Here is a 13,453-nt window from a genome sequence, read left to right as displayed (position 1 = left end):
TCAGCTCTGTTATTTTCCGTTTTTTCGACTGTTTTCCGTACCTTGGAGACATCATGCCTCGTCGGTGTGTTGTCGGAGGGTGTAACAACACGAACAGGGACGGATTCAAGTTGCACCAGTGGCCCAAAGATGCCAAAGTGGCAAGAAATTGGACGTTTGTTCCGCACACTTTACCGACGAAAGCTATGCTACGACAGAGATGGCAAGAATGTGTGGATATCCTGCGACACTCAAAGCAGATGCATTTCCAACGATAAAGTCAAAGAAATCTGCCGCCAGACCCCCATTGAATCTGCCGGAGTGTGTGAGCAATTCAGGGACAAAGGACCTCGGTAGCACGGCAAGCAATGGCGGCAGTTTGTTCCCGCAGACGAGCGAGCTAAACCCCCTGGATGTCTTGGCTCACACCGTCCCGAAGATGATCAAGAGTAGAATATCGACCCTAGCTTCCCTGGCCTGCTGACATGAGGGTATGTCTACAGAATATATTAATTGATGAAAATTGGGCTGTCTGCACTCTCAAAGTGCATGTTGTTGCCAAATGTATTTCATATGCTGTAAACCTAGTTCATAGTTGTTAGTTTCCTTTAAAGCCAAACAAACACATACCAATCGTTGGTTAGAAGGCGATCGCCGAATTCGTCCTCGCTTTCTCCCGTGTCGTTTTCGTCAGTTTCGCTTGCATACGGTTCAAACCGATATGGCTCAATAGCTTCAGTTTCTTCTTCAATTTCGTTTTTGCTACCTGCCTCCACACTACAACCATCCGTTTCAATACATGCGTAATCTGTTGAATCGCTTAAGCCGCTGAAATCCGAGTCTGAATCCAAGCTAATGTCGCTATAGCTTGCTGTTCTTTCCGCCATGTTTGTTTGTGTTGGCTTCACTATGTGACGTCACAGGAAAATGGACGGGTGTATATAACGATGGTTAAAATCAGGCACTTTGAAGCTTTTTTTAGGGATATTGCATGATGGGTAAAATTTTGAAAAAAACTTCGAAAAATAAAATAAGCCACTGGGAACTGATTTTTAATGGTTTTAACCATTCTGAAATTGTGATAATGTTCCCCTTTAGTTCAAATAAAAGACCCCTCATTTTTGTATCTTTTTTTCCTTGTTTTTGAACAATGACTTTTTGCAGTGTAATAGAAAGAGTTTTTTTTAATATATATTTAACGAATGTAATGTTTTCCCACCAGGTCCTGGTTGACCTGAGAGCAGACAACCAGCGTCTCAAAGATGAGAACGGAGCGCTGATCCGTGTCATCAGCAAACTCTCCAAGTAGAAGGAGACGCACAAAGCAGGGACGCCCTCCTCCTCCTCCTCCTCCTCCTCCTCATCCATCCCGCAGCACACATTCCTCCAAATGCCAAAGAGCGAGAGGAGGGGGCAGCAAAAATATCCCGCATCTACGTTGCAGCTTGACTTGGATTGTGACGCCTCTCCAACAGCTGGAGTGGCTATTGTGTGCCATGTTGTTTAGTGAAGAAGCCCACATTCACCACAGGTGTGCATCGGGGTCGAACATGCACACCAAAATACATCTTTGACACAGGACCTGGTTGTTTTTTTGGTCTTCAATCTTCCCACTCGGTATTTAATTTTTTGGAACACTTTTGCAACACACCTCGTTTTTTCCCCTCAAAGGCCGCCCTGAGCTCGTGTCATCAAGCGGGAAAGCGTTTTAAGATTTGTTTCCACGCGCAAGTGTTTGAACGCACCTACCTCTCCACCTATGCACCCCCCTATACTCCCATATATACATCTTATTTTTGTGACCACACATACATACACTCCATGCTTTTTTTTATAAAGTACATTTAAAAAAAAAAGCACTTTACTCTCTGCAAAGCAATTCAGAATATGTCAAACGAGCCTGATCAGAGTTTTCTTTACTGCTGCTTGTCTGAAAGCAAGTAGCGGGAGAGGCTGAAGGTGAAAAGGTCATGCACAATTTTTTTAAAGTTGATCTTCGGTCGAAGTCTATGAAGCTATGAATGCTTTTTTTTTTTATCGTGGATAAAAAAATAAAAAAATGTCATGGTTTTTCAATGTAAATTCCTCTCTTGCAAGAGAGCACGGCTATGTATATTACTTGTGTATAAATATTAGTCTGATAATACCCTTTTCCCCAAGTTAATGTAGCCTACCTTCACTCCTTGGTTTTCTAATATATTAAATTGATGTCTTCACCCTGAATATGAGTTTGTAGTGCCTTGTTTGAATTGTTCACTGCTGCCTCAAACACACTATTTGCATGCATGCTCCTCGTTTTTGATTGATTGAAACTTTTATTAGTAGATTGCACAGTACAGTACATATTCCGTACAATTGACCACTAAATGGTAACACCCCAATAAGTTTTTCAACTAAATCGATATATGTATGTATATATATCACGTAAACCACGTAAATCGATTCATGGTACAAATATAAACCCCGTTTCCATATGAGTTGGGAAATTGTGTTAGATGTAAATATAAACGGAATACAATGATTTGCAAATCCTTTTCAACCCATATTCAGTTGAATGCACTACAAAGACAACATATTTGATGTTCAAACTCATAAACTAACTAACTTATAATTTCATGGCTGCAACACGTTACATCACCTTTTCTTTTAACAACACTCAATAAACGATTGGGAACTGAGGAAACTAATTGTTGAAGCTGTGAAAGTGGAATTCTTTCCCATTCTTGTTTTATGTGGAGCTTCAGTCGTTCAACAGTCCGGGGCCTCCGCTGTCGTATTTTACGCTTAATAATGCGCCACACATTTTCGATGGGAGACAGGTCCGGACTGCAGGCGGGCCAGGAAAATACCCGCACTCTTTTTTTTTACGAAGCAACGCTGTTGTAACACGTGCCGAATGTGGCTTGGCATTGTCTTGCTGAAATAAGCAGGGGCGTCCATGAAAAAGACGGCGCTTAGATGGCAGCATATGTTGTTCCAAAACCTGTATGTACCTTTCAGCATTAATGGTGCCTTCACAGATGTGTAAGTTACCCATGCCTTGGGCACTAATACACCCCCATACCATCACAGATGCTGGCTTTTCAACTTTGCGCCTATAACAATCCGAATGGTTCTTTTCCTCTTTGTTCCGGAGGACACGATGTCCACTGTTTCCAAAACAATTTGAAATGTAGACTCGTCACCCCACAGAACACTTTTCCACTTTGCATGAGTACATCTTAGATGATCTCGGGCCCAGAGAAGCCGGCGGCGTTTCTGGGTGTTGTTGATAAATGGCTTTCGCTTTGCATAGTAGAGCTTTAACTTGCACTTACAGATGTAGCGACCAACTGTATTTAGCGACAGTGGTTTTCTGAAGTGTTCCTGAGCCCATGTGGTGATATCCTTTAGAGATTGATGTCGTTTTTTGATGCAGTGCCTTCTGAGGGATCGAAGGTCACGGTCATTCAATGTTGGTTTCCTGCCATGCCGCTTACGTGGAGTGATTTCTCCAGATTCTCTGAACCTTTTGATGATATTATGGACCGTAGATGTTGAAATCCCTCAATTTCTTGCAATTGCACTTTGAGAAACGTTGTTCTTAAACTGTTTGACTATTTGCTCACGCAGTTGTGGACAAAGGGGTGTACCTCGCCCCATCCTTTCTTGTGAAAGACTGAGCATTTTTTGGGAAGCTGTTTTTATACCCAATCATGGCACCCACCTGTTCCCAATTAGCCTGCACACCTGTTTAAAAAATGTTTATCAGTTTGAACATCAAATATGTTGTCTTTGTAGCATATTCAACTGAATATGGGTTGAAAATGATTTGCAAATCATTGTATTCCGTTTATATTTACATCTAACGCAATTTCCCAACTCATATGGAAACGGGGTTTGTACAAACCTACACCTTGGCCCCCCCCCCCCAGAGAAATGTTTTTCTCTTAATGTGGCCCCCCTGAGTGAAAATATTTGCCCAGCTCTGGCCTGATATGTGCTGGATGACTCCACATTAAGCTGCAGTGAATGAAGATCCATCTGTTGTTGGCGTCATCTGTGAGATGGGTCGCTCTCCTGCAGGGTCGACAACAAGCTGAGTTCCTAATAAGGAAGGCCCGGGCTCGTGGAGGAACTATCTGTAAATATCCTTAAGGTCTGAGAAAGGGAGGCAGGGAGGAAGAGGGAAGCGGATGGATCGCAGCCTTATATGGACAAAGCATTGCTTTTCCCAGGGTTTGTCACTCTGACCCCCTCGGGCTTGATGCCAGATGCTACACAAACAGGTCTGCGGCGCCACCAAGGGGTGGAAATCATGTAAAGCGCCGGCCTACCTCTGCATAACCTTACACTGCAAGTACAGTATATTTCATGTGTTAGTGACTACTCCCTTCCATTATGCTTGCTTTTAAAGCATAAACAACACAAATACACCTAAGTTTGACAAACCCCAAAACTGGTGAAGTTGGCATGTTGTGTAATTTGTAAATATAAACGGAATACAATGATTTGCAAATCCTTTTCAACGTATATTCAATTGAATAGACTGCAAAGACAACATATTTCATGTTCACACTGAGAAACTTGCAAATAATCATTAACTTAGAATTTAATGGCAGCAACACGTTGCAAAAAAGTTGTCACAGGGGCATTTTTACCACTGTATTACATGGCCTTTCCTTTTAACAACACTCACTAAAGCTTTCCCATTCTTGCTTGATGTACAGCTTAAGTTGTTCAACAGTCCGGGGGTCTCCGTTGTGCTATTTTAGGCTTCATAATGCGCCAATGGGAGACAGGTCTGGACTACAGGCAGGCCAGTCTAGTACCCGCACTCTTTTACTATGAAGCCACGTTGATGTAACACGTGGCTTGGCATTGTCTTGCTGAAATAAGCAGGGGCGTCCATGGTAACGTTGCTTGGATGGCAACATATGTTGCTCCAAAACCTGTATGTACCTTTCAGCATTAATGGCGCCTTCACAGATGTGTAAGTTACCCATGTCTTGGGCACTAATACACCCCCATACCATCACACATGCTGCCTTTTACACTTTGCGCCTATAACAATCCGGATGGTTCTTTTCCTCTTTGGTCCGGAGGACACGACGCCCACAGTTTCCAAAAACAATTTGAAATGTGGACTCGTCAGACCACAGAACACTTTTCCACTTTGCATCAGTCCATCCTAAATGAGCTCAGGCCCAGCGAAGCTAGCGGCGTTTCTGGGTGTTGTTGATAAATGGCTTTCGCTTTGCATAGTAGAGTTTTAACTTGCACTTACAGATGTAGCGACCAACTGTAGTTACTGACAGTGGTTTTCTGAAGTGTTCCTGAGCCCATGTGGTGATATCCTTTACACACTGATGTCGCTTTTTGACATGAAGGATCCAAGGTCACGGGCTTAGCTGCTTACGTGCAGTGATTTCTTCAGATTCTCTGAACCCTTTGATGATATTACGGAGCGTAGATGGTGAAATCCCTAAATTCCTTGCAATAGCTGGTTGAGAAATGTTGTTCTTAAACCTTTCGACAGTTTGCTCACGCATTTGTTGACAAAGTGGTGACCCTCGCCCCATCCTTGTTTGTGAATGACTGAGCATTTCATGGAATCTACTTTTATACCCAATCATGGCACCCACCTGTTCCCAATTTGTTTGTTCACCTGTGGGATGTTCCAAATAAGTGTTTGATGAGCATTTCTCAGTCTTTTTTGCCACTTGTGCCAGCTTTTTTGAAACATGTTGCAGGCTTTGAATTCCAAATGAGCTAATATTTGCCAAAATTAAAGTTTACCAGTTTGAACGTTAAGTATCTTGTCTTTGCAGTCTATTCAATTGAATATAAGTTGAAAAGGATTTGCAAATCATTGTATTCTCTTTTTATTTAACATTTACACAACGTGACAACTTCACTGGTTTTTGGGGTTTTGTAGTATTTATTACTATTTTTTTGTTTTTCATTACCTTTAACTTCTGCTCCTGTGTGTAAAAAACTTGCACTGCAACAACGTAATTTCCCCATTGTGGGATTATTATTATTATTATTTTTATTATTTTTATAAAAGTCTTCCCTATCCTATCCTATGTTCAAAGCTCAATTAAAAAAAAAAAAAAAAAGTGGTTCTAACCATATGCTGATGCGGCATCTTTGTTTCCTGCAGTTGTCCCTTTGCCTTTTTGCGCCGTCAGACTCGTGTGTAGACAACCTGATTTATTTTGGAAAAAATGGAAAGGTTAGTTTGTCATGGAGTAAACATTCTGACTGCAGCCTTTGCAATATTGTACCCTCTTTGATTCATAGTAAATATGTCAACTTGTGATTATGCTCAAGGTAGACTGCCCACACGCTCTTCTAAAAGGTTACAATGTTTTGGAATTATATGTAATGTTGATTCTGTCCTGGCTGTGTTTTTTGTGCAAGTTTTAAAAAATATGGCATTTTACATTCGTAAACACACGTCTTTTCTTACTTTCATATACTATGCATGCTTGTGAGTGTTCTTTTTTTTATTAACTCTAAAACATTCTTACTTTATAAAGTATAAAGTTACATTTGACAAATATGAAATGGTTTAGTTACCAGTAGAATGAGCCAAAATGTACTTTTTGAAAAAAACATGCCTTTTACCTCACATTTCAGAGTTTGAACAAGCATCCTGCATGATGTCACGTGTATTTTGCTTTTTAATTAGCTTTTTGTGACCAGCCTTGCTGAGATGCATCCTAAAAAGAAGAATATACACAGGAAGCTGTGTGGCGTAGCAATCCATTATTTTGCGTAAAGTCGGAGGATTTTAAAATTATATTATTTGCATGGATTAATTTATTTTTACACTTCAACATTTAGGGCTTTTACAATTTAACTTAATTTATCATTTTTCAACATCAACATTTTAAGACTGTTTCGTTTTTATAATCTCTCTAAAGCGGTTAAACGTTTTTACACTTGCGTGAAAATGAAAAAGTAAAAATATGAGAGCCTAAAGTTATTTTTGTTTGTTTTGTTTTTCATATTCATATTAACAGGGATTAGCTGCTAAATCTGGATTTTTTTCCAAGTGTCACAAAATCTGGATTTTTTTCCAAGTGTCAAAAAAATCGGGATTTTTTTCTAAGTGTAACAAAATCGGGATTTTTTTCTAAATGTCAAAAAATTGGGATTTTTTATAAGTGTCAAAACATTTAGATTTTTGTCCAAAAATTTGGATTCCTGTCAAAAATGTGGATTTCTGTCAAAAATTTGGATTTCTGTCAAAAAATTTGGATTACTGTCAAAAAATTTGGATTACTGTCAAAAAAATTGGATTTACTGTCAAAAAATGTGGATTTTTTTCTAAGTGTCAAAAAATGTGGATTTTTTTCCAAGTGTCAAAAAATCGGGATTTTTTCTAAGTGTCAAAAATGTGGATTTTCCTGTCAAAAAATGTGGATTTTTTCTGTGTCAAAAAACTGTGATTTTTTCTCAGTGTCAAAAAAATCGGGATTTTTTCCAAGTGTCAAAAACCGGGATTTTTTCCAAGTGTAACAAAATCTGGATTTTCTTTTCTACATATCAAAAAATCTGGATTTTTTTCTACATATCAAAAAATTTGGATTTTTTTATGTAAAAAAAAAATATTTCTAAGTGTCACAAAATCTGGATTTTTTCTCAGTGTCAAAAAATTTGGATTTCCCGTCAAAAAATTTGGATTGCTGTCAAAAAATTTGGAAATGATTCTCAGTGTCAAAATAAATCCCGATTTTTTTTTTTGACAGGAATTCCAATTTTTTGACAGAATTCCAATTTTTTGACACTTAGAAAAAAATCAAAAATTTTTGACACTTAGAAAAAATCCCGATTTTTTGATATGTAGAAAAAAAATCCCGATTTTTTGATATGTAGAAAAAAATCCCGATTTTGTTACACTTAGAAAAAAATCCGGATTTTATGACATTTGGAAAAAATCCGGATTTTTTTCTAAGTGTAACAAAATCGGGATTTTTTTCTACATATCAAAAAATCGGCATTTTTTTCTACATATCAAAAAATCGGGATTTTTTCTAAGTGTCAAAAATTTTTGATTTTTTTCTAAGTGTCAAAAAATTGGAATTCTGTCAAAAAATTGGAATTCTGTCAAAAAATTGGAATTACTGTCAAAAAAAAAATCGGGATTTATTTTTAAGTGTCACAAAGTCTGGATTTTTTCTCAGTGTCAAAAAATCTGGATTTTATCCAAGTGTCAAAAAATCGGGATTTTTTTCTAAGTGTAACAAAATCGGGATTTTTTTCTACATATCAAAAAATCTGGATTTTTTCTAAGTGTCAAAATGTTTTGATTTTTCCTAAATGTAACAAAATTGGGATTTTTTCTCTGTCAACAAATCGGGATTTTTATCCCTGTCAAAAAATCGGGATTTTTTCTCGGTCAAAAAAATCGGGATTTTTTCTCGGTCAAAAAAATCGGGATTTTTTCTCGGTCAAAAAAATCGGGATTTTTTTCTCGGTCAAAAAATCGGGATTTTTTTCTCGGTCAAAAAATCGGGATTTTTTTCTCGGTCAAAAAAATCGGGATTTTTCCCAAGTGTAACAAAATCGGGATTTTTTTCCTACATGTCAAAAAATCTGGATTTTTTTCTGTGTCAAAAAATCGGGATGTATTTCTAAATTTAACAAAATCGGGATTTTTTCTAAGTGTCAAAAAAATCTGTATTTTTTTCTAAGTGTCAAAAAGTAGGGACTTGTAGCATAGTTCCAAATGTTGATATGTTTCTTAAAACCTAAGGCAGGTTTTATGATAAATACAGTTTGACCCTGGAACAGATTATCACTGTTTACATTGTTGCTATGGGAGAAAGGCTGGAAAAGTTGTTTAGAATTCTAGAACAGCATATAAAAAAAAAATTAAAAAAAACCTTTCATTGTAGTTTTTACATCTTAACCCTTAAGAACCTATCACTTTAAATGCCCTAAAATAGGCTCTATGTAGCTTCGTGCTTGACTTTTAACTAAAACACTATAAGTGACGTATAGGAAGTGGTTGTCATGTGACAATCACGTGACTACCCTCGGTACGCGCATGTCAAAGAAATAGCTCATTTCCAAAATGTTTTTTTTTTTTTTTTCCAAAAACGCTCATTTTTAAAACCATTGAACGAGGCGAGCGCTTTAATAGGTGTCAACTATTACAAAAAAACTTCTTATAATATTTATTATGTTAATTAATACAAAATATAACTGTACATCACATTTGATGTTACGTAGTCTTAACATTGCTATGTAAAGACGTGACATATTTGTCACAAACTAGCAAAACTTGCACAAATGTGTGCTTTGTTTTAAAGATGTGCTATTTGGATATACACAGTATAAGAAAAAAATTTAAAAATACATTTTACCTTTGCAACCTCATTATACTGTTGGCTTAATTGTTTTATTTCTCAATACCCGACCTGTTTTCTGTGCCTTTAAAAAAAATTATTATAACTTTACTTTAAAACGTGTTCTACCTCTAAAAACTATGAAGCTGTGCTCCAAATTTGGATGAATTACGGAACTTGTGTGAGCCTATGGCTTTACATATTGTTACATATACAGGTAAAAGCCAGTAAATTAGAATATTTTGAAAAACTTGATTTATTTCAGTAATTGCATTCAAAAGGTGTAACTTGTACATTATATTTATTCATTGCACACAGACTGATGCATTCAAATGTTTATTTCATTTAATTTTGATGATTTGAAGTGGCAACAAATGAAAATCCAAAATTCCGTGTGTCACAAAATTAGAATATTACTTAAGGCTAATACAAAAAAGGGATTTTTAGAAATGTTGGCCAACTGAAAAGTATGAAAATGAAAAATATGAGCATGTACAATACTCAATACTTGGTTGGAGCTCCTTTTGCCTCAATTACTGCGTTAATGCGGCGTGGCATGGAGTCGATGAGTTTCTGGCACTGCTCAGGTGTTATGAGAGCCCAGGTTGCTCTGATAGTGGCCTTCAACTCTTCTGCGTTTTTGGGTCTGGCATTCTGCATCTTCCTTTTCACAATACCCCACAGATTTTCTATGGGGCTAAGGTCAGGGGAGTTGGCGGGCCAATTTAGAACAGAAATACCATCGTCCGTAAACCAGGCACGGGTAGATTTTGCGCTGTGTGCAGGCGCCAAGTCCTGTTGGAACTTGAAATCTCCATCTCCATAGAGCAGGTCAGCAGCAGGAAGCATGAAGTGCTCTAAAACTTGCTGGTAGACGGCTGCGTTGACCCTGGATCTCAGGAAACAGAGTGGACCGACACCAGCAGATGACATGGCACCCCAAACCATCACTGATGGTGGAAACTTTACACTAGACTTCAGGCAACGTGGATCCTGTGCCTCTCCTGTCTTCCTCCAGACTCTGGGACCTCGATTTCCAAAGGAAATGCAAAATTTGCTTTCGTCAGAAAACATGACTTTGGACCACTCAGCAGTAGTCCAGCTCTTTTTTTCCTTAGCCCAGGTGAGACGCTTTGTGCGCTGTTTCTTGGTCAACAGTGGCTTGACACGAGGTATGCGGCAGTTGAAACCCATGTCTTTCAAGCGTCTCTTGGTGGTGGATCTTGAAGCACTGACTCCAGCAGCTGTCCACTCCTTCTGAATCTCCCCCACATTTTTGAATGGGTTTTTTTTCACAATCTTGACCAGGGCGCGGTGATCCCTATCGCTTGTACACTTTTTCTGACCACAGTTTTTCCTTCCCTTTGCCTCTCCATTAATGTGTTTGGACACAGAGCTCTGAGAACAGCCAGCCTCTTCAGCAATAACCTTTTGTGTCTTTCCCTCCTTGTGCAATGTGTCGATGGTTGCCTTTTGGACAGCTGTCAAATCTGAAGTCTTCCCCATGTTTGTGTAGGCTTCAGAACTGGACTGAGAGACCATTTAAAGCCCTTTGCAGGTGTTTTGAGTTAATCAGCTGATTAGTTTGTGGCACCAGGTGTCTTCAAAATTTAACCCTTACACAATATTCTAATTTTGTGACACACGGAATTTTGGATTTTCATTTGTTGCCACTTCAAATCATCAAAATTAAATGAAATAAACATTTGAATGCATCAGTCTGTGTGCAATGAATAAATATAATGTACAAGTTACACCTTTTGAATGCAATTACTGAAATAAATCAAGTTTTCCAAAATATTCTAATTTACTGGCTTTTACCTGTGTATATATATATATATATATATTTTGCATTGTATTTTACTTACTTTATTGAGTTTACAACCCCCTGGCGCTGTTTCTGTACTTGTTTTGATGATTAGAATTTAGTTGCTTGTAAGTAAATGTTGCATATTATAAATAAAGGTTAATAAAACAATTAAAAATAAATAAACTAGCAAAACTAGCTCGAAGTACTTCCGGGTTTCCCATGATGCTTTGCGACGCTTGTTGTACTTGAGCATTGTTTATAAAGTGTCTGTTTTTAACATACGAGTCGTATTATTCCCCGCATCTATTTGTAGTCTCTTAGTGTGTTTGGTGAGCTTTTAATGTGCTATAATATGTTATTTGTTATAGAATGAGTGAGTGTTTATTGCGGGGTGTGGCTCCTCCCCCTTTTTAAACTTGTGTCGGATATTTAACAAAAGTGTCAATATGTCTTCCAGTAGGCTGAAAGTTGTCTTATCAATAAATCAACTTATATCATAAAGTATAGTACCAAACAGGAGTTCCAATATTGTTTGGTAAATAAAGCATTTATTGTAGACTCAGCCCCGCCTTCCTCATCTTCTACGAGGAGTCCATGTCGTGTTTTCATGCTGACTGCATACTTGGTGAGTTTGCATGCATACCGCAGTTCTCCTCCAAAAACCTCAATTTTGGATTACTTTTGATTGTTGCAAATATCTAATGTTGTTCAAAACTTGTGTCACAAACAGATGCTCCTTCTTCCTAATTGCGTGAGCAACTTTATCTCTGCAGCAGACGGCGGCAAAGTAAGTCGGCTTGTTTTCATTTTTCATGAACTCATCGTGAAGGTTTTGTGTGTTTCATTTAGATTCGGTTGCAAATGATAAACTATGCAAGTTTACCCAGTTGTGCTCTTGTTTTTTTCATGTCTGAACGAAGCTAATGGTATGCATACAGACTTGTAACACAGGGGTGTCAAACTCATTTTAGCTCAGGGGCCACATAGAGGAAAATCTATTCCCAAGTGGGCTGGACTGGTAAAATCATGTCACGATAACTTAAAACTAAAGACAACTTAAGATTGTTTTCTTTAATTCAAAATAGAACAAGCACAATCTGAAAACATACAAATCATACTATTTTTTTTATTTTTATTTTTTGTTTTTACACTTTCAATCGTGGTCAAAAGTTGTAAAGAACATATTGTCATGGCTGCCTTGTCAATTTTTGTTTCATCTGACATCACATAGATCCAATCCAATCCACTTTATTTATATAGCACATTTCAATCAATCAATCAATCAATCAATGTTTATTTATATAGCCCTAAATCACAAGTGTCTCAAAGGGCTGCACAAGCCACAACGACATCCACGGTACAGAGCCCACATAAGGGCAAGGAAAAACTCACCCCAGTGGGATGTCGATGTGAATGACTATGAGAAACCTTGGAGAGGACCGCATATGTGGGTAACACCCCCCCACACCCCCAAGGGAGACCGAAAGCAATGGATGTCGAGTGGGTCTGACATAGTATTGTGAAAGTCCAGTCCATAGTAGATCTAACATAATATTGTGAGAGTCCAGTCCATAGTGGATCTAACATAATAGTGAAAGTCCAGTCCATAGTAGATCTAACATAATATTGTGAGAGTCCAGTCCATAGTGGATCTAACATAATAGTGAAAGTCCAGTCCATAGTAAATCTAACATAATAGTGAAAGTCCAGTCCATAGTGGATCCAACATAATAGTCAGAGTCCAGTCCATAGTGGATCTAACATAAGTGAAAGTCCAGTCCATAGTGGATCTAACATAATAGTGAGAGTCCAGTCCATAGTGGATCTAACATATTAGTGAAAGTCCAGTCCATAGTGGATCTAACATAATAGTGAAAGTCCAGTTCATAGTGGATCTAACATAATAGTGAAAGTCCAGTCCATAGTGGATCCAACATAATAGTCAGAGTCCAGTCCATAGTGGATCTAACATAAGTGAAAGTCCAGTCCATAGTGGATCTAACATAATAGTGAGAGTCCAGTCCATAGTGGATCTATCATATTAGTGAAAGTCCAGTCCATAGTGGATCTAACATAATAGTGAAAGTCCAGTTCATAGTGGATCTAACATAATAGTGAGAGTCCAGTCCATCGTGGATCTAACATAATAGTGAGAGTCCAGTCCATAGTGGATCTAACATAAGTGAAAGTCCAGTCCATAGTGGATCTAACATAATAGTGAGAGTCCAGTCCATAGTGGATCTAACATAATAGTGAAAGTCCAGTCCATAGTGGATCTAACATATTAGTGAAAGTCCAGTCCATAGTGGATCTAACATATTAG

At 38.0% G+C, this 13,453-nt stretch overlaps 2 protein-coding genes across 4 annotated transcripts in view; both read left to right on the top strand.

The window, feature by feature from the left end:
* The window catches only part of LOC133612269 (protein phosphatase 1 regulatory subunit 12A), a 104,694-nt gene extending 102,487 nt beyond the window's left edge, over positions 1–2,207 (top strand). For all 3 annotated transcript variants that reach the window (XM_061969512.2, XM_061969513.1, XM_061969511.2), the window contains one exon: positions 1,202–2,207. In XM_061969512.2, the coding sequence (XP_061825496.1) occupies positions 1,202–1,288 (87 nt within the window). In that variant the 3' untranslated portion in view covers positions 1,289–2,207. The remainder of the gene's footprint in view (positions 1–1,201) is intronic.
* A 9,357-nt stretch (positions 2,208–11,564) lies between these two features.
* Positions 11,565–13,453, top strand: part of pgghg (protein-glucosylgalactosylhydroxylysine glucosidase) — a 41,576-nt gene continuing 39,687 nt past the window's right edge. Inside the window, exons 1-2 of the mRNA XM_061969525.2 lie at positions 11,565–11,755; positions 11,861–11,917. The gene's annotated coding sequence lies outside the window, so the exon portion shown is untranslated. The remainder of the gene's footprint in view (positions 11,756–11,860; positions 11,918–13,453) is intronic.

The sequence above is a fragment of the Nerophis lumbriciformis genome, linkage group LG10, assembly GCF_033978685.3.
Source record: "Nerophis lumbriciformis linkage group LG10, RoL_Nlum_v2.1, whole genome shotgun sequence".
NCBI classification, from domain to species: domain Eukaryota; kingdom Metazoa; phylum Chordata; class Actinopteri; order Syngnathiformes; family Syngnathidae; genus Nerophis; species Nerophis lumbriciformis.
The sequence above is the reverse complement of the archived record's forward strand: the minus strand, read 5'-3'. Positions and strand labels throughout refer to the sequence as shown.